The sequence below is a fragment of the Mus caroli genome, unplaced genomic scaffold (assembly GCF_978045245.1).
Source record: "Mus caroli unplaced genomic scaffold, Mus_caroli_1 scaffold_5, whole genome shotgun sequence".
NCBI classification, from domain to species: Eukaryota; Metazoa; Chordata; class Mammalia; order Rodentia; family Muridae; genus Mus; species Mus caroli.
This window is the reverse complement of record NW_028227260.1, coordinates 65,839,359-65,859,605: the sequence shown is the minus strand read 5'-3', so window position 1 is coordinate 65,859,605 and position 20,247 is coordinate 65,839,359. Positions and strand designations below refer to the sequence as shown.

General features: G+C 48.7%; 1 protein-coding gene and 1 long non-coding RNA gene across 4 annotated transcripts in view; one reads left to right on the top strand and one right to left on the bottom strand.

Annotated features, from left to right (window-relative positions):
* LOC110286907 (doublesex- and mab-3-related transcription factor C1) overlaps positions 1 to 16,908 on the bottom strand; it is a 35,217-nt gene extending 18,309 nt beyond the window's left edge. For 2 of the 3 annotated variants that reach the window (XM_085838076.1, XM_085838078.1), the window contains exons 1-2: positions 3,617 to 3,786; positions 2,241 to 2,406 (exon numbers count right to left, since the gene is read on the bottom strand). In XM_085838076.1, coding sequence (XP_085694202.1) covers positions 2,241 to 2,284 — 44 coding nt within the window. In that variant the 5' untranslated portion in view covers positions 2,285 to 2,406; positions 3,617 to 3,786. Of the gene's footprint in view, positions 1 to 2,240; positions 2,407 to 3,616; positions 3,787 to 16,350 lie in introns of those variants that run through there. The other variant, XM_085838077.1, reaches the window with a different exon arrangement.
* LOC147004616 (uncharacterized) lies at positions 10,641 to 11,495 on the top strand. Its single transcript, XR_015047161.1, has 3 exons — positions 10,641 to 10,851; positions 11,040 to 11,194; positions 11,343 to 11,495. It is a non-coding gene; the product is annotated as an uncharacterized LOC147004616 (long non-coding RNA).
* Positions 16,909 to 20,247: the final 3,339 nt, after the last annotated feature.

Here is a 20,247-nt window from a genome sequence, read left to right as displayed (position 1 = left end):
CAGCAGATTCATCTGGAATAACAAAAAACCTAGGATAGCAAAAACTCTTCTCAAGGATAAAAGAACCTCTGGTGGAATCATCATGCCGGACCTAAAGCTGTACTACAGAGCAATTGTAATAAAAACTGCATGGTATTGGTATAGTGACAGACAAGTAGACCAATGGTACAAAATTGAAGACCCAGAGATGAACCCACACACCTATGGTCACTTGATCTTTGACAAGGGAGCTACAACCATCCAGTGGAAAAAAAGACAGCATTTTCAACAAATGGTGCTGGCACAACTGGCGGTTATCATGTAGAAAAATGCGAATTGATCCATTTCTATCTCCTTGTACTAAGGTCAAATCTAAGTGGATTAAAGAACTCCACATAAAACCAGAACACCATGAATCTGTCAGGCAAATGGGTAGAAACAGAAAATAATATCCTGAGTGAGGTAACTAAATCCCAAAAGGACATGAATGTTATGCACACACTGATAAGTGAATGTTTGCCCGAAAGTGCAGAATATCCATGATACAACCCACGGGCCCTGAGAAATTAAACAAGAAGGAAGGCCCAATTGAAGATTCTTTAATCCCACTTAGAAAGGGGATCAAGATAATCATGGGAGGCAGAGAGAGGAAGGGACATGGGTGAGAGACAGGCAAAGAAAAAGCAGGATGTGGGAAGAGATAGGATGAGGCCCAGAGAGCCAGGAGAATGAATGGAAAAATGCAGCTGTGAGGAGAGATGTGGGAGGTTGGGGGAACATTAGGAAAGTACCAGAGACCTGGAATGGGGAGACTCCCAGGACTCAATGAGGATGACCTTAGTTGAAATGCCTATGGAACTTGAAGTGGGTCTATGGAACTTGAAGAGACCACCCCCAGTAGTTAGACAGTACCCGCAGTGGAGGGATGGTGACACCAACCCCCCTTCAAAATATTTGACCCAAAACTACTCCTGTCTTAAAAAATTCAGGGACATAAGTGGAACAGCGACCAAAGGAATAGCCAACCAGTGACCTGCCCAATTTGGGATCCATCCCATGGGTAGGCACCAATCCCTGATATTATTATAGAGGCTATGGTGTGCTTACAGACCGAAGCCTAGCATGGCTGTCCTCTGAGAGGGTCTGCCAGCTGGTGACTGAGACAGATACACACAACCTAGCATTGGACTGAGGTCCTGGCCCCTATGGGGAAGAGTTAGGAAAAGGATTGAAACACTGTACTATCTATCCCCGGGTCTCTCTCCCTCTTGCTTCTTATTTCTCCCTTTCCTGCCTTTATCTTTGTTACTAGACAAGGATTTAGGCATGGGCTGGCATAGTCAACACTATCACGTCCTTGAGCTTCTGAACCTCCTGCCGCCACCTTCTAAGCCCTGGAGTTTTAGATATGTGTGACCACACCTAGTTTATTGAGTGGCATGGATAAATCCTCTGGCCCCATGCATGCATGCAAGGAGAGCCCTGTGGCAACAAAGCTATATCCCCAGACACAATATGCCCTTCGATCAACACCACAGTACATTTACATAAGCCATATTGGCTAAGGAAGCTCAATCTTTACCAGAGTCTCAGTGGACTCCTTTAGGCAGTAGACAAATGATATCTGACCTGGGGTGCACCATGCAGGCACCCAGCCTGTCCCTGCATCTCTCAAAGCACCAAAGCCAGCTTTCCATCTCACCAGGAGAACTCTAGCAACAGCCACAAATCCTCCAATTGCTCAAGGATCACTTATCCCTCTGTTCTCCCCAAGGGAGGCAAATGAGGAACTCCGATAACAACAGAGCCACAAACATGGAGTCACAGGTGATGACCAAGATCTGTCTGCTGCTCCCAGTCCCTTCCTTTCCAAGTTTCTCAACTGCTAAGCTCATTTCAGGGGTGTGGTTTGGGGATATTTGTCGTCCCTGCACACAGGACTGTCTAGCATCTTTGTATACGGATTTTGTGTTGCTCACTGTGGCTGAATAATATTTGTCGTCCCTGTCCACGAGACTGTCTGACTTCTGTTTAAATGGTTTGAATGTTTTGGAGTAGGTGACAGTAAGTGACCAAGGCATTAAGGTTACCATAGTACTGCTTTCTGGTACTTTATTCTGAGTGGTTGATACCATCAGGGACTGAGGGACAGTTGTAGTGCTGAGCGAGATGACTGTGGGTGGAAGGTGACAGAGGTGGATCAGTAGGAGCCATTATGTCCCAGAAACCACATTAGGGCTTACAGGGAAGTAGTAACTTACAACACCATCCTGACCAGAGATAGTTCCATACAGCAAGGTGTCATCCATCAGCCCTGGTCATTGATGTCACAATGTGTCACCCTGTCTGTTTCTGCCGCTTGGAAGAATTCAGTAAAATAACAGCAGGGAAAGTTTCCAGGTGCTGAGAAAATCCAGAGGCACAAAACTGGATGTCAGAGGTTAAGGCTTTGATTGGGGATTTTGGTTTCCAGGGTAATGGGAATCATGCCAAATGGATGTTTTGGGCTCATGTTACTGCCTCCACCTCAAAATCCACCCCCCCCATGAAGGTTCTGGCTCTGGAACGATGTGTACAGAAGCCATGGGAGCTCCCTTTGTTCTTCTGTTTTCCATGTCTAGAATGTTCTCCACTGCAACACCCCCGTAAAAAAAATCCCCAGAAAATCAAAGAGAACTAGAGGGCTATCCTACTGCTTGCCTAATTGTGTGTGTCTGTAAGGGCTACTGCCCTCTTGTAACTGTCCCCTAGGTATTGGAAGTTGCTGAGTGCTCTCCCATCTATATTCCGTGCTATACTGAGCCCCACACCCACGCTCTGACTACATATTTCAAGTAGGTGCAGCAACACGAGTGGTAAGAAGTCTTCTAGAACAGCCCCCAGGGACAACCTCCTTGTGGGCACTTGTGACCCCATGAAATGGGCCCAACAATAGGCCTTGCTTCTGGCCATCAGGATTTGGAAATAAGACACTATGGCCTTCCCGCTCAAGAGCTGGCTATTTCCAGACTATGCCTTCCCTCTTTAGGAAGATTTCCCCCCTCTGCACTAACTGCACACAGTCCTGGTGGAGATGGGCAGCTGCCACTGAGCTAGTGGCAGTATATGCCTAACAGCCAGAAATAAGCAGAGTCCCTCATGCGGCTGCCCATGAGGAACTGGATCCCTGCCAATAGTTGGCTCACCTTCAGTGAAGCCTATGGGATAGGCACCACTGTCTCTGGGCATTTGAGACCTTGATTGCAAAGGGGTTTCAAAAAGGCTGAGAAGTGGAGGTCCCACACAAGTCATGCAGAGTCCCTGATGCAGCAAACTCTGAGAGGAACAGTTTTTGCTCTGTTAAGCTGTGATGCTTGGGGTGATGTGCTACATATCAGTTACTAATGTGGACGACCACAGGAGTACCATGGGCTTGGGGCTGGGTGCAAGTGAGAGAAGGCCTGAGACAGCCTCAGGGGATTTCCTTTGACCCAGGAGGCAGAGAATGTCCCCAACTCTCATTCAGACTCAAGGTGGAGTCCCAGGTTTGCAGTGAGTCATCTGTGTGGCTGTGAAAAATCTCTTGATGCTCCTTAACCTGTGTTAGTGCTTCTGTGAAATCAACTGAAAAGGGCCTTCCAAGGCTTGGAAAGGATACACCAATTTAAATAGCTACGTTGACATGGAATCCTCCAGGCACTTAGGAAGTAGTAGGTTCTACTACTAAGGTAGGTGACCCGGTTCCTTCCCACCGTCCACCTCTAAGGACTTTCCCACCGACTCAGAAGGCTCCTGGTGCTGAAAATGTATCTGCAGACAAGAGATCTCTCCAGTAGGGCACAAAAAGCCTCTGTTCTTCTGGAAGGGAGGCAGATCGGAGAGGATACATTTCTATAAACAATTTTACTGTGAAGAAGAGAGGGCCAGTCTTATCTCAGCAGAGAATGAGGCCATAGGGTGTGGACAGAGGTCAGATATGCTCCTCCTGCAGCCTCTGTGTCTTTTGCCTCTCCTGCATCTCCAATCAGTCCCAGCTGAAATCTGCCTGTTGGCCTTGACTTACGGGCTCAGGGTCCTTCCTGGTCCCCTAATTCTGCCACTTGTCAAGCATTCCCTATGTGTTCGGACCCTGTCCTTCGTTTTACAGCCAGGCTGGAACATCAATTAAGTCCCATCCACATCCGAGTGCCATGGCCTGTCCCAGCTCCACCAGGCCACAGAGGAGAGGATCTGGGAGCTCATTCAGACACACACATGTGCATCACTTTGGACTTTCTATCAAGACTCCAGAGGATTTATAAAGGAAACAATCACCCATGGAAGGAGTTACAGAGACAAAGTTTGGAGCTGAGACAAAAGGATGGACCATCTAGGGACTGCCATGTCCAGGGATCCATCCCATAATTAGCTTCCAAACGATGTCACCATTGCATACACTAGCAAGCGTTTGCTGAAAGGACCCTGATATAGCTGTCTCTTCTGAGACTATGCCGGGGCCTAGCAAACACATAATTGGATGCTCACAGTCAGCTATTGGATGGATCACAGGGCCCCCAATGGAGGAGCTAGAGAAAGTATCCAAGGAGCTAAAGAGATCTGCAACCCTGTAGGTGCAACATTATGAACTAACCAGTACCCCGGAGCTCTTGACTCTAGCTGCATATGTATCAAAAGATGGCCTAGTAGGCCATCACTAGAAAGAGAGGCCCATTGGACAGGCAAACTTTATATGCCCCAGTACAGGGGAACGCCAGTGCCAAAAAGTGGGAATGGGTGGGTAGGGGAGTGGGAGGGGGGGTATGGGGGACTTTGGGAATAGCATTGGAAATGTAATTGAGGGAAATACATAATAAAAAAATATTTAAAAAGAAGAACAACTAAACCAAAAAAAGAAAAAAGAAAAAGAAAAAGAAAAAGAAAGAAAGAAACCCCGTATATGCACTGCAGGAAAGCCTGGGAAATAGTCCTAACCAGCCTTGTGGAGACTTCTTTGTCTATCAGCCATTTCCAAATGAAAAGGTTTTGTAAGACAATTTGCCTCTCTTCCACATACCTTTTATATCCCCCACTGTCTCAGGATTCACCACATTAGTCTCAACTCTGCCTTCACTCAACAAAGGGACCTCATTTCCCTGGGTTCTTCACACTTAGAGCTCCTCTCTGGACCCATCACTATCTTACAGGGCGTTCATTTGCTTTCTGGGTCTGTGAGGCTGAAAATTAATTGCAGGCAAAAGATCTCCCCAGCACACACCACAAAAGCAATTGTTCTCCCAGAAAGGGGGCAGATCAGAGTGGATACTTTTTGAAAGAATTCCAGGGTAGAGGAAGGGACTTATCAAACCAGAATGGGGCCTTGACGTCAATGCAGAGGGCAGACGTTTTCTCTATCTCCTCTTAGAATCCTCTAGTCGTCCCCCCTTATCCTTGCTGCTAGCCCCCCCCATTCCATCCCAATCCCCTCCCCAACCTGTTCTTTCTTGCTGCATCACTGCAGGTTTGAGGACATTTTCTGTTTCTGCTCTAACGAATACACACAAACCTGTACACACCCACTCACAGGCACGCAATGTACTCTTGACCACATAGCTGTTGCACGCTGACCTGTGGCCTCTGGGAGGGACATTGTTGAAATTACCCATATTTAGACACTGCCCTAGGGAAGAGCTTTGCCTTTGTGACCTGGTAACCAGCAGTCCCTGTCTTATGAATCTGGGAAAAGGGTACACACTTCCCTTTTGCTGGCCCCAACAGGAAACCCAGGTATCCATAGTGCTTCTAGACAGACCAACTGTATGGTTGGAGAGAAACCTGATGAAAAGGTTATGAGAAATCCAGAAATGGCTTTGGAATGTTCAAATGAACACTGTGTAGTGCACGAGATAGAGTTTGAGGAGAGGGAGGGGAAGAGAAAGAGTGACAGAGAGACAGAGGAGGAGAGAGATGAGCTTCTGATGCCTCTTGTTCCTGTCAGCTCTTCAGGAAACTGCTGGAAGAAGACACTTTGGTGGGACTGTATCACTCTCCAACTCTTAAGATGGCTAGGGAAGTGTTGAGACTTACCACAGCCCAAACCCAACAGGCCATGAAGGGATTTCATGGAGTGGGGGCTTCAGGATAAGGTGCCCTCACCTGTCTCTCACTGCCCAGCACACAGAGAAAGCCATATACAGAACCCCCATTCTCCACCCAGCAGAGACTGATGCCCAGATATACCACCTCACTCCTGATTGATTTGTCAGAAGGCTACTGCTGTTGGTGCCATACATGAGTGGCACAACCCTTCCTGATTATCTGTTCCATGATGCATGCCTCATGGTCCCTTAGTTTCTTTACCCTGTCAGTTGCTTGGAGGCATGATTCTTATGTCACCTCTAATTACAATCACAGTGTTGTCACTTGGCTATCTTGGCAGTGATAGCTTCTGTCTCTGTAACCATAAAGAAGGGGGAACCTTTTCCATAACGGTTCCATTCCCTATCATCTCTGTACAGTGAAATCTTTCAGTGAGAGATCTATGAATTTCTGTGCAGCTGCACAGTCTTTGATTCCAAATCCCAGGGGACTAGTACAGGGCAGTCTGGTGGCTAGGTACCTAAGGACATTGCTTTCAGAAAGGGCTGTCTCCCATGAGTCACTCTCCATGTCCCCATCTGCAGTGACACTATGTGTCACCCTGACATGCTCCTATCATCATGTCCAAATGGTCAATTTTCAAAGCTGAGTGCAAAAATATGGGTTGACTTAATAGCATCACCTTAGGGCACCATTACCCCTGAAGTCACAAGACAGACCTCCCGCATAGAGACCAGTCTGATCATTCCTGCAAATTTCCCAAGGGCCAAACACTGCTGAACAACCCTGCGCCAGAAATCAGTGTATCCATTTTACTTGAAGCTGGACTCTGCTGCCTCCTGGTAGCCATGTTTAAATGCTGAAAACCCAAGGGAGAGAAATCAGCAGCTGCTCCTTTGTGATTTCAAAGGTCACTGCAGCTGCCTGCTATCCTTCCTCCAGAGTTCTCCCCCCACAACCCCCTCCACCATAGAATCCCTATCCTCACCAGAGAGCCAATCCTCTGCAAAACATCCCTGAATCCATGACAACCGCCAAGGCTGAAGAGTTCTCTGACTGAGCCAGCAATCCCATGGTCCCTGAGCCTCTCCCACCCTCTCTGCTGTCTGTGGAGCTCTCCTGATCTCAGCCCAGCACAGGTGCTAGAGACCAGCTCTGACAACTGCCTTCCAGGAATGATCCCCCTGCCCCAGGAGCTCAGCTTGTGACAAAGAGCCATTTTCTCAACATCTCTCATATGTCAGCCATCAAAGTGGCAAAATCTAAGGGGGCAGCGACAGCAAAATCAAGGCCTAAGGGCAAGAAACAACAACATGGACCTGACCAATGAACAACTCCTCCATGGAGATATGTCCCTCAATAGTTACTTGATGTTTACGTGTAACTTTACTGAGGCCTCCAAATTCTATTTCCACATTTTTTTCTAGAGAAACAGTCTCTGTAAACTTGAGAAGGATGTGACAATGTGAACACTAAAAAGGCAGGGAAAAGGTCCTTCCATGTGGACACGAAGAAAGCTAGCACATTGCTTCAGTAACAAACAACACGCAGGGCTTGAAACCCACGGGCACACAGCTTTCTATGGGTTGACTGGGAACTTCTCCCAGTCCTCAGGTAAAATAAAATAAAAAATAAAAATAAAAATTGTTCTCGACTTTGTGCAATGTGGCCGTATGTTATGTCAAGGAATGGCAGAACCACGAGCATGTCCCTGTGGGGCCACACAGAGGCTTTAAATGCATGGTTGCAGAAATCTCAAAGTCACACAGCAACCGAGTAACAGGACTGGTGATGGTGGAAGCCACGTGGAGGGACTATTCTTTAGTCTGTCAGATTTCTGGTGTTCTTGGGCAAGAAGGTACAGAAGGACGACAATGTGTGAGCGAGACAAGATTTAAATCAGGGCCATGGTCATGTGTCCTGTGGAAAGGACCAATGAGCACTGTGATGAGCCAAGGGCCTCCCTCCTTCTAGGAGCTTCTGAGAAACAGATCACCAGTCATACAGCTTCACTGGGATCCTCCTGTGCACACAGTGCTTCCCAGAAACAGTTACCTGTAATTCATCCAGTTGATTCTCTGTGCTGACAGCATCCTGCTGACCTCTGCTCTCTGGAACAGACACTACAATGGAAAATCGAACCCTCTCTTTCCTCCCTGTACGTTTTGCTATTGTGGCACATGATAAAGCCTAGGCTGCCTCCCCGCAACTGCTTTCTTCTTTTCACATAGAATGTTTTAATAACTCAGTGAAATTTCCGACATAGAGTAAACATTCATACTCACAGTGGGAGAATCTCTTTAACATGACACATTCTCTCCCACACCCCAGAGAACTCAGGGAGCCTTCGAAGCAGGTGAGTGGACATTCCTTTTGTTCTTCACGAGGTTCCTGAGGGGGAAAACACCCATGCTCCACACCCAGCTTTGGTCTCCCGAAATGCAAGCTACCTGGTACTTGTCCATGTGAACCCCAGGTTCATTCTTCAGAGAATCCCAACAATGGGAACATTGGTAAACTTTGTGGACTGACATAAAAATAATGCCAAAGACAGGATGATTAGAACAACAGAGATTTATTTCCTGAAGGTTTGCAAGCTGGCAAGTCAAAGATCCAAGTGTTTCCCAGCTTGGCTTCTGTGGAACATTCCTGCTTAGTCTTCTTCTCACCTACTCGTCACACGGCATCTCCTTCAAGCATCGGTGCGTGTGCAGAGCATGTCCTCTGGTGTCTCCTCACATGATATCATTAATCCTTTTAAGTCAGCTAGCTTCCTACCTATGACTAAGGTCCATCTTAATTCCACACTAAAGGTTCCAAACCCATTAAGCTCTGGGTCAAGCCTTCAAAACACCAACAGCAAAAATTGTGAGGAGAAATAACTCAGTCTAAGGCACACAGAGAAGTGTCCTGTGGCTGACAATGTCCTGACCTTCTGCTGTTCCTGATCCCATGGTGTCAAATGACTGACACGCGTAAACTAGCTTGAGACAGTGACAGATACTACTTATCCTGCTTAGGCAGCCAGATTCCACAATGCCATGCTGGTAAGGCAATGGACCTGCAGGCCTACCCTCGGGAGTCAGTCCCTCAAGCATCATTGCAGATATTAGCACTTCCCAGCCTGGCCCTGTCTTCAAGCAGTTACAGGAAAAAATCTTGGCGTGAGCCCTTAGCTTAGGCCTGATTCCTGGCTCCTGGAAACCTCATCCAGATGCTGCATCAGAGACAGACAGCTCAGGGGTTCTGTCTGAGACAGTTCTCCCATCTTGTTCTGCCCCCTGGTGGTAGCTCAGGATGTCAGCACGTGCAGGCCAAGGAACCTTTGGTTGCAGGACCAAAAGGTGGGCCTTTCTCCTCATTAGCATAGGAGTCTTTGCAGGAGTTTGGATCCATGGACAGGAAAGGGACACGTGGAGGGCAAGGAAACACATTCACTTCGGAGGGGGAACCATGACAGTAGGGAGCTTTGGGCTAAAATGTACGTGGTGATTTCTAAACTCCACTGCAGTGCTTGGGTAAAAACAGTTAGTACATATGTACACTCTGGGCTCATTGTCTCTTTGAATAGGGACTGGCGACACCCTGTCCTTTAGGGCAGTGGGCACACCTGTTTGCACACGGCCCAGGGCTGCTGGTCAGCACCTCAGCGACTAGAGATGGCCGATCTGGAGAGAAAGGCTTTTCTGGCAAATTTCACCTCCAGTCAGCTCCATGGCAAGCATCTCTCCAAATCTTCCCCCAATGTCTCTCCCACTCCATGTCCACCTTCAACTCTGTAGTGATGCCCCTGGGGACCACTGAAGAAAAGTGATGGCCTACGACATCAGATACCTTTACACAGCAATTTAGTCAAAGGCCAAAGATGCTGTTCTCCGTTTTCCTCCACACTGTGAAGCTACAAACTCATTGAGTAGCCTTCCATGCCACAAAAATGCTACAACTTCATCATAAGCATCCCTCATGACTTCACCTACAAGATTTCACAACTCAGTGTGTGACACCCAGCGCAGACTCTATGGCAAGAGTTCTATGTTTGTTGCGTCTGCTTGAGGCACAACATAAATTGCTTAAGTGGCACTAGAACATTCTCTAGTACTTAGGAAAGAATCTAAGAAACCTGACTGGTGCACACTGGGACCAGGGGAGTCTACTGAGGGCACAGGATCAAATAACCTCACCCCAAGTGAGGTATGGCTAAAACATAGGCATGCTTTCTTCTCAAAGTGGGAATCCTCAGTGCATCTCTACTCAGGAAGAGAGCATGCTTGGAGCCTGCTAGCAGAATAAAAGAGGTGAAGAGCAGGGGGTAGGGGGAGAGGGAGAAAGAGAGAGACAGAGAGACAAAGGGGGTGTGGGAAAGTCTAAGTGAGGTTGGAAGGGAACTGAGGGAGGACCGCAGAGGAGATTAAGATAGAATGGGAATGGAAGGGATCAAGGAACCTTGGAGAGGTGGGAGTGAGAGACACAGGAAAAGAGAAGAGGTCACTTATCAAAACTGTATCCACTGGTTGGGCTGAATGTACCCTACTGAAGTAGGGAGGAACCATGGGCAGGGGCAGAGTGGGCAGGCAAGGGAAGGGGCAGAATGGGCAGGCACGGGGAGGGGCACAGTGGAGAGCCCTGAACTGGGACGGAGTGTGCAGGCGCAGGCCAGGTCAGAGTAGGCAGGCACTGTGACTGGGCGTGCTTAGCAATTATACTCAGCTGAGAGGTCAGCTCCACAGATCACTGCAAGAAGTCCTAGGAGTCACTCCAGCCGGAAGAGACACTCAGGGGAACATGATCGTCATGCACTTGGATCTGCATCCTCAGCCGGTAAGTCTCTTACTATGTGGTCTGGATTACCTTCCAGGGGGCCTGGGATGTGAACAGGGTAGGTAGCCCCTCTTGTCGATCCTCCTTGGTACCTTGACCAGCTGTGCAGATGCGCATCACAGTAGCTGAATGTTGTTGTGGGCAGCAGCCATATTGGGGCTGAGTGCGGCCTTAACTCTCTTTTTCAGCCTGGAATGGAAGGGGTGGCCACAGAAGGTGTGGCCACTGTTCACACCATGCTCAGATCCAGCGGCCCAAGAGAGACCAGGGAGCCTGCTCCTCGCACAAGGTCCTGGAGGAGCCGCTTCCAGAGAGCTCTGGCACGCGTGTCCAAGTTCTTCAGGTGAGGACCCTAAGCCAGCCCCTGCCTCTCTCTCCACTCACAGCAAGCCAGGCTGTCTCCCTTGTGCTCCCAAACACACTACACGAACCCTCTTCTCAGTTCCATGAGGCCTTCTAAAGGTCCACCTGTCTGTCTGTTTCCCACTTAGGAGAGGACGCCGATCGACCTGAAGCTGAGACCACTGGAATCCTAGACAATGGGCCGGGCCAAGGACTGTGATAAAGATCATTGGCTGCGCAGGTCCTTGCTGTCCCAAGAATCTTGTCCAGTGATGTTGAAATAAATGCTGGCATACTTTCAAATTTTCTTTGACTGTGTGAAATTTCCTTCACTTTTCACAGTGATACTCACCTGAGAGGAATGACTGGGCTTTGAGGTTTGGTGACACTTAGGGCATTGTGGGGTGTGAATGGCAGGAACTAGTGTCTTTCTTCATTCAGGAAGGCCACTCACTCGCCCTTTTAGGTGCTTGGATGGTAATGGTGGCATCCTTGTTCAACGCAGACACCAATCAACAGGGAATTTCCAACAGATCTGAACCCAAGGGGCACCCACATGTTTCCAGCAACCTATGGAGGAAATAGCATGTGTCTCTGCCCCCTTGCATTGCAAAAATATCCTCATATGTGAAGATCCTGGGCCTTCTTTATGAATTGCTCATGGAGGGGTATATGGGGGAGGATTACTGGGAGGAGTGGGCATGAACAGGGGGTGCGGGTTGGCACTTGTAGGAAGACTCTCTGGATCCTGCAACAGGGCTCTAGACTTCTGTGCTCCCAAACAGTTCCCAGTCAACACACTGCTCATCGAGAGACAGCCTGCAAGAGAAAACCTTCTTGCCAACTACACATGGTTTTTCTGCCTGTGTGGGCACTTCTTGCCTTTCCTTGGTGACCTTGAATGGTAATGAAACATAGTTTCTTAGGGACAAGGCTCCAAGGGAAGACAGCGCAGCTGAATCCTTAATCTCCTATGGAGGTGGCCATGTTAGAAATTTCAACCCCTCAGTTGGACAGATGGCTCAGTGGCTGAGAGGACCTGGGTATGATTCTCAAAACGTACACTATGGCTCAGAACTGAGCATAACTCCAGGTCCAAGAGACTGATGTCAACACCCTTTTGACCTCTGTGGGCACCAGGCACACACCAGGTGCATAGATGTGTGCCATACAGCCATAAAGCGAAAAAAATAATAATTATAAATAAATTGCAAGACCAGGTAGAAGAGAATGGGGCAATAACATCCTAGACTTTAGGAACTATGGGGAATAGGAATTCATGGGGGACTCTCAAAATACTTTGGTTTCTTTTCTGTATAAATGGGGGCCTAGATCACACAGTGCCACCCAGAGTGCTGTCACGGCCTTGTAGAAATGGGGGGAAATATTGTGTCCACTTGTTCAGGGGAGAGCAGCATTCTGAGGGAGGCCTTTTAACATAGTCAACCTTTCCCATTCTAACCCATCTAGCTTTCTCTTGCTTCTTCCCATTTGGTGGAAATATATCTTGTTATATCTGGTGTGTTCTGTAACAATAGTGTTCCTGCACCATTCCCACAGATCCCGCAAAAAAAACAAAACAAAACAAAACAAAAACAAAAAAACCCAGCCAGGTGGGATGGACTTGCCATTTGGAGATAGAGATCACTCAAGGATATATGCAAGTAGCAAGTGGATGAAAGACATCCTTAGTGCTTCACATGGGGCAGAATAGCTTGCTAAAGTACCTATTAGGATGGTGGGCTATAGGTAGTGCATCTCCATGGCTATTTGGGGGGGGGAGAACTAATATGAATATATATGTATATATATATATATATGGTATCCACTACACAGTGTTCATCACCAACAAAGGACTATGTGGTGATAGGAGAATGGGGACGTCTGGCACACCAAAGAAAGGGTTTAGACTGATTTCCACATATTCACCCCCAAGAGCCCCACTCCAGGGAAAAACAGAACATTCCCACACTCCCCACTACACTCGTACTCAGATTCTAGTATTATGGTCACCTCCACCCCACCTGTCAACACTTCTCTATGTCTGTACAGAAGTGAATGAATGGGGAATTTTAGATGCAATGCTTTCTGGACTCCATATATCCCAGGGGAGGTCCCAGATGATTGTTTTGTCTAGAGACCGGGAGGATTACAAGGCACAGCAGCACTCAAGTGAAAAGTGACCAGCAGCCTGTAAAGGTCGAAGGTCAGCTCCAGGGCCAGCTATTAAGCTCCTGGTATCCACTGGAAGCTAGCCTAACTTAGCATAGGACACGTGGCTCCTTCAAATGCCATGCCAAGCAGGCCTTCATAACTGAGCAGGGCTATCCTTTTGTTCGGTCCCTGTCTACCCAAACAACTCCTGTAGCTCATCTACATGGGACTGGGCACATACTGGCTCTGCTCCAGGCTAAGACACACTTGTCTCCACAGTGAGACAACACCCCACAACACCAACAGAATCCTTTACAGCTGTTCACATGGGCCGTTGTCTTTCTGTTTTAACTCATGGACCTTCACTGGAATCCTACCAATGCCCTCATAAAGCACTGAGCTCTGGCTCTCCCAAGCCTTGAGAGACAACCTCTGCTTTGTGCCTTTGCTTCAGGGGACAAACTCTGTCCAGTGAATAGACACTTGCTCCCTTCCTGTTACTCCCTAGAAATGACAGATGAAAGGACCCAGAGCGTGTGGTGTACAAGCTGCACATGTGCCAGAATCCAGAGCAGCTTCCACAGCCGCTAGAGGTAGACCTTCCCTCTGGCTCAACTCAGAGCCAAGAGTGCCCAGTCCCTGTTGATTCTAACCTCTCTCTCCTCTTACAGGCACAACTAAAGGTTGTATCGTCTGTCTGCACAGGAGTTCTTCCTCTCACACCACCCCTCCAGTATCCTCCCAGTCCTGTGGAAGCATGGAGACCTCCAGGTATCCCCAATATCCAAGAGGGATTGTTCGGCAGTTTACCCGTCCCTAGTGCTGCAGGTCCCGGGTGCTGCTACCTGACTGCAATGAAGCCTGCTGCTCCCCAGATGCAGCCCTCCCACATTTCCATACCTCTCCCCTGGGCTCCCTGACCACCTGGTTCACATGATCACCCCATTACATCTGACTGACTTACATCTACCTAAGTTATTCACACCGAGAGCCCCGACTAGACTCTCAGATGTGTGGCAGAGGCTAAGTCTGGTATATCCTCAGACTGGCAGTGCCCTGTAGAGTGCCTTGCATATGGTAACGAGTCACTAGATTCATGTTAAATAAATGAGTCCGTGAGCAAGGTGTCTAATTCAATTTTATTTTTCCCTACATTCCAGAGCTCTGGGTTAACACAAGTAAATGTCAGCTGGTTTTGCTGTGTGTCAGATTTTGGCCACATTTGTGCTTTTTCTCTTAATATCTGAAGCAAGGAATCACTGTGCTGGCAATTCCTTCAACATCTCAGAAAGAACCACTGACTCTTCTGTAGTATATTTCAGATCTAAAATGGCAGTGTGTCACAAGTGTTTTGTGTAAATGAACAAATCTCTCCTAAATAAGGAACAAGGAAACACTGGTGCAAGCCAACTGTGAAAGTAGATGTTCCTACTTAGTCACATGCCTTAGAAAAGCAAGGATCGGGAAAGGATTTAGGATGCCTTTCCTTCCATGCTGCTCTGACACAGTTCAAGGCGAGTCCCCTTTCAATTGTTTTACTTTATGGTTCCTGGGATGGAGCCCATAGCCATCCCCAATCGAGAAAAGTCTTCCACCCCTCAACCACACCCTCAGCCTTCATCACTTGATCCCTCATAACTGTTTATCAACAGGAAAGGAGGTAGCTACAAAGCAAGCACGACTTTGCAGTGTGTCGATTGAGCGCCAAGTCACCACCAAGCACAGAACAGGAGCGCAATGCTATCCCTGCCCCTGCTCTGCCCCTGCACTCTTGATACATCAGGGCCTCAGGGCCCACTGCTCCAGCATCCCTTGGACTACCACAACCAAAGCAAGGAAGCCTTAGCAGCAGCTATCCCTGGTGTCAGCAGAAGCCCTGACTCTGGCCTGAGATTGTGACTGGCACCAATACTGTCCCCAGTACTGACCATCATCATTCCTGCATGGCTCTAGCCCCTGGCCCTGGCATTTGCATTGACACTGGTGCTGACGCTTGCTTCAGCCATGGCACAGGCCCTGGAACTGGAACTTGCACTAACACTCGCACTGGTCACATCATCACCAGCAGCTGCTTCTGGGCCACCGCTCTGCACCGGGGACTTCCTCCTCTTCTTGCAATGCCTCATTTACTGCCACAGCAAGGCTCTGGACTGGATGTCATTCACTTGGGCCACAAACTCCAGGACTTCCATCTGTCTTGTTTCCTTTGAGAGCCCCACAAGAATACCGAGAGCAAGGGACCTCTGGTGGACACCTACTCTCTCGTGCACCAAGTGCTTGTGCCACACACCAGCTCTGGTGATGTGCTTTGCTGACGGCTCCCCAAGGATGGGATGCTTTGGGCGAGCATACCTCCACACCCTCCACACCTCCCCGAACACCTCCTCTGGGACACCGCTGGCCTGCACGAAGATCAAGTCCGGGATACTCATCTGGAGCCCAGTCTTTGGAGTGACCCTGTCGCCTGTCAGGCCCCAGAGGCAGGGCAGGATAGATTTTTTTTTTCCTGTGCGGGACATAGGAGTGCTCTGGAGGGCCAAGTTCCTTCACCTAGACCCAACGACTAACTCGGGGAGGTCAGAGGCTCTCTTGGCAATCTCGGGGAAAGAAGCTCTGCACCTTTAGGATGACACACTTCAGCATGTCTGCCCTTTTGATCCACACCGTCTTCGCGTTCTTAACCAGCAGGTACTGCGCCAGCAGCTCAGCTACTTTCTAGCTCCCGGGGCCTCTGGGCATGCGCGTCAGGGGTGGTAGGGCTCGCGGGGTGCTCGGCGGGGGAACCCCTAGGGGCTTGTGGGGTCCACAAAGGAGCTCGCAGAAGCGCCTGGGCGGGGGGCTACGTGCCTCAGAAGAAGTGCTCTCGGGGCTCGGGGAGCACTGAGCATCCCCGCTGCAGGCGCTCCCGCGGGGTTTCCTGAGCAAGGAGGAGAGCAGAAGGAGGCCAGGGGGCCTCTGAGACCCGCAGGCCCTGGGTGCCACCTCTACCGCGGACGTTCTCACCTGCGGCTTTGGCTGGCCCAGGAAGCAGGAACTCGGGGAGGAGATGCGCGTCCACGGGCATTCGGCGGCCGGCCCGAGCAAGCACTGGCTGCGAGGCCGCGAGGACCGGGACGTCGCCGCGGACGCTGCGGCGGCCGCCGAGAACACCCGCAGCCCCCAGCTCTGGAGTCCCAGGCCGCGGCCCTCAGACCCCGAGGACCAGGAAGCGGGTAGGGGAGGGGGCGCAGCCTCCGCCGCCCGGCTCTGCCGCCAGGGAGCTGTGGGAACGCGCTGGCTGGCACCGCCCCGCAGCGCCTCTGCTGGCCGGGGCCGGTCCTGCAGCTCGGGGGTCAGAGAGCTGCGGGGGCGCTGCTCCCAGAGGTGGGGGCCCCTGGTGCCAGCCTTAGAAGAGCCCAGAATCCTGGGGACCGCTAAGAGCAGCACGCTCCTCCCTGTTGGCTCTCACTGGGAAGGCTCAGTCCTTAGAGATCATCTGTGTCTCTCACTCCCTGCCCTTTGAGTTGGAGGCTCCCCAGGAGGCAGATGCCTCTGCCCCTGAGTGGAGGAGGCCTTACTCCAGCAACAGGCCCTTCTGCTGGCTCTACAAGTGCTCCCCTTAAGAGCCTCTTTGCTCACCAGTGCCTGGCCCGCAGAGAACACTTGGTGACTGCTCCTTTCTAGTTGTCTGTCTCATTAACTTCATACAGCATATCCACTTGGTTTGTGCCCTGAGGCCCTGCTTGGCATAGACCACAAAAACGGGCTGGCAGATGAGCGCTGCCCTCCCTGGAGATGTGCAGATCCGTTCCTTGTTCCTTTCCTAACCTTTGGCCACTACATCGGGCGGGCTGGGGGATAGTGTGCCCTTTTGGTATGCTACTTCTCCACTAGAGAGTCCAGAGGGCCACTGGTTATCATCTAACATTCCAAAGTTAATGGGGTCTTGCTTTATTTCCTCAATTCTCTGTCTCCCACCTCATCGGGACTCGTGCCCTCAGAAAGTGTTTTCTTTCCCCCAAGGGTCCTTTAATTAACTTGGGGACCAGAAGTCAGTTTCTGGTGAGCCCATAAGGAACAAGCAGTGGTCTCCACCCAGCAAGTGCCACTTTTTTGGCATCATGTCCAACGGGTTAGAATTTCATTTTCCAGCCTACCCTTCCTAGACAGGAACCATCCAGCCTGTTTGCCTTAACACTGGTGCCTGGCTTCGCATCCCAGTCCAGTGCTTCCTCGGTTCCACATGATTTTGATGTTTCTGCAGTTCAGCTTTCTCCCACAGCTGGCCTGTTATGCGCACTAGAACATCATTTCTATTATCTGAGTAAAATAGCTCCTCCTCATCAACATTTTTTCTTTTCAAATCTTTTGAAAATTTGTGTGTTCTAGAACATTATGGTCAAATTTTTCCCATATCAAGAAACACTTGGCTTGATTTGCACTGGAATTGCCTGCTATAGGTATTACCACAGGAGGGTAGACACCTGTTAAATATGGAGGCTTCTCAACCAAAGACACACACACACACACACACACACACATATGTTCTTCTATTGATCCTGGAATCCAGAGTACTTCAGTTATCTTTATACCTTGCCTTCTGTACCTATTGCATATTTCTAGTGTTTATCAATGCCCCTTTTAATTCTTTTTTAAAATTAGGTATTTATTTCATTTACATTTCCAATGCTATCCCAAAAGTCCCCCACCCGCACCCCCACCCACCCACTCCCACTTCTTGGTCCTGGCGTTCCCCTGTACTGAGACAGATAAAGTTTGCATACAACATTTCTAGCATTCTCATTTCACTAATTATTAGAGATGATACGGCAATAGTCATTCTTCACATTTCTAGTATGTCTGACTATTCCTCAGAGAGTAGGGCTCCAGACTGCAAAGACTAGCTAACTTTGTTTCCACCTATATAATAATTATTCATGATTTTGAAGTTGCCCTCCTACAAGTCTGCCTCTCTACACAGGAAAAGTATATACAAAAAAAAAAAATCTTCGCTGTGTCTCTGAATTCAAGTCGACCTGGGCATCCTGTATTTTATCTGGCAACCAGAGCTGGGATCCCCATCTACAAGTAAACTCTTTTAGCAAGAACTTATACTCTGAAGATGTCTGTAAATATTGTAAACCCATTTCTAGTCTTTTACCACATTTTATGGGCATCAAGTTGTCCTGGCGGATATATTGGGTCAAATCTCTCTCTGTATTTTCAGCAGCATTTCCCGCTGGGTTTGACCACTGAAGAAAAGATTATCACCCTGAGAATTCCTGACTCAGAGGGGAATGTCAATGTTTCTTTGCCTTTCCAATTTCTTTATTTTCCCAGAGCAGTCTAACATGAACAATGGTGTAGGTTTGGAGAGCCTTAGTCTCAGCCATAGCACACAGAGCAAGACAGATGTGATTCCATCCTTACACCATAAATATGCCTAGCATCAGGACGCTGTCAGCCTGGGTCCTTGTGTACTGGCACCTCTTCTGCAGTGAGAAGCATTCTGGCCTTGGCCTCTTGCCTTTTTGAGTACTTCAGAACCCAGTCTGGCCTCTTTGTGGAGGTAAGTGGTAGACATCTTTCTGGGGTGGTGTTTGGCTTTGTAGGGAGGACAAGAGTAGAGCTGGCACGCATTTCACAGTGGAGGTGTCAGACTCCAGGAAATACGTCTCCAAACCACAGGTGGAACCCGTCAAGTGTCCAAAGGCAGCCTTTGGAGGCGAATGAGAGAAGACTGTGTACTGATGGCAGAATTCTGCAGAGAGTGTGCAGCCAGAGGTTCTGGCATGTTCCCTCAGCATTCTTTCTCCTTCCTTTCTTTTCTTCCTTTCTTTTCTTTCTTTTCTTTCTTTCTTTCTTTCTTTCTTTCTTTCTTTCTTTCTTTCTTTCCTTTCTTTCTTTTCTTTCTTTCTTTCTTCCATCCTTCCTTCCTTCCTTTCTTTCTTTCTTTCTTTCTTTCTTTCTTTCTTTCTTTCTTTCTTTCTTTCTTCATTTTTTCCTTTCTTTCTTTCTCTCTCTCTCTCTTCTTCTTCTCCTTCCTTCCTTCCTTCCTTGTTTTAAAAAGCCATCTGTAAAGAGAATCATTAATAATGAAACACCTTCAAGTGGAATTAAAAATTCTTGAGCAAATAGCATTCTACAGGGGGTGGTCTCATAAAAACAATCTCTGTGGATAACTCTCTGGAGGGTGAGGGTTCAATCTGGAGGTAGAAATGATGCTGTCATTTGGACTAAGAACACTGAGTTTAAAGATTGCCTGAGCAGTCTAAAGTGTACCTGGGTGCTTTTAAGAGTTCAAAAGTTATGGATGCAAAAGACCTGTTCCTACCTGTATAGGGTGAGAAAGGACAGGAGGTGAGGGAGTGAAAGAAAGCAGCCCCCTCTCCCTGGCTGCCATCAGACCTCCTAGACACAGCATGGATGTGAAAAGATCTTTTCTTTAAGCAATGGAGAAACTTTCCAGAGAAGATGTGTCCTCATGGCCCTTTAGAAGAGACCTATATTAGAGAGTTGGGGAGTGAGGAGCCCATGGAAGGCTAGCACTGTCCAGACTCAGCTACGGAAATGAGAGCAGGGCCTGAAGGGCAGCTGGAACTTGTCCTTGTTGGCCTCTGACCTCCTTCAGTGAACACCATATTCACTAAATACCTGACTGAAAGGATTGCAATTTCCTGCTAGGCCCTGCTGGGCCACACCAGTGCCTGAAGCCTGCAACACCTAGCACTCACTTCCTGGTACAGGAAAAAGGGCAACAGGCATTAGAACTGGACAAATTTGACTTGGACCCAGCTTAAGAACAATGAGACAGCTAGCTCAAAGGACACCAGAAAGTGACAGCATGCTGTATTTGGTTCAAAGGCACCAGAGTCCCCCTTCCCCTAATCACCACAACCACGGATGGAAATGTCGAAGGAG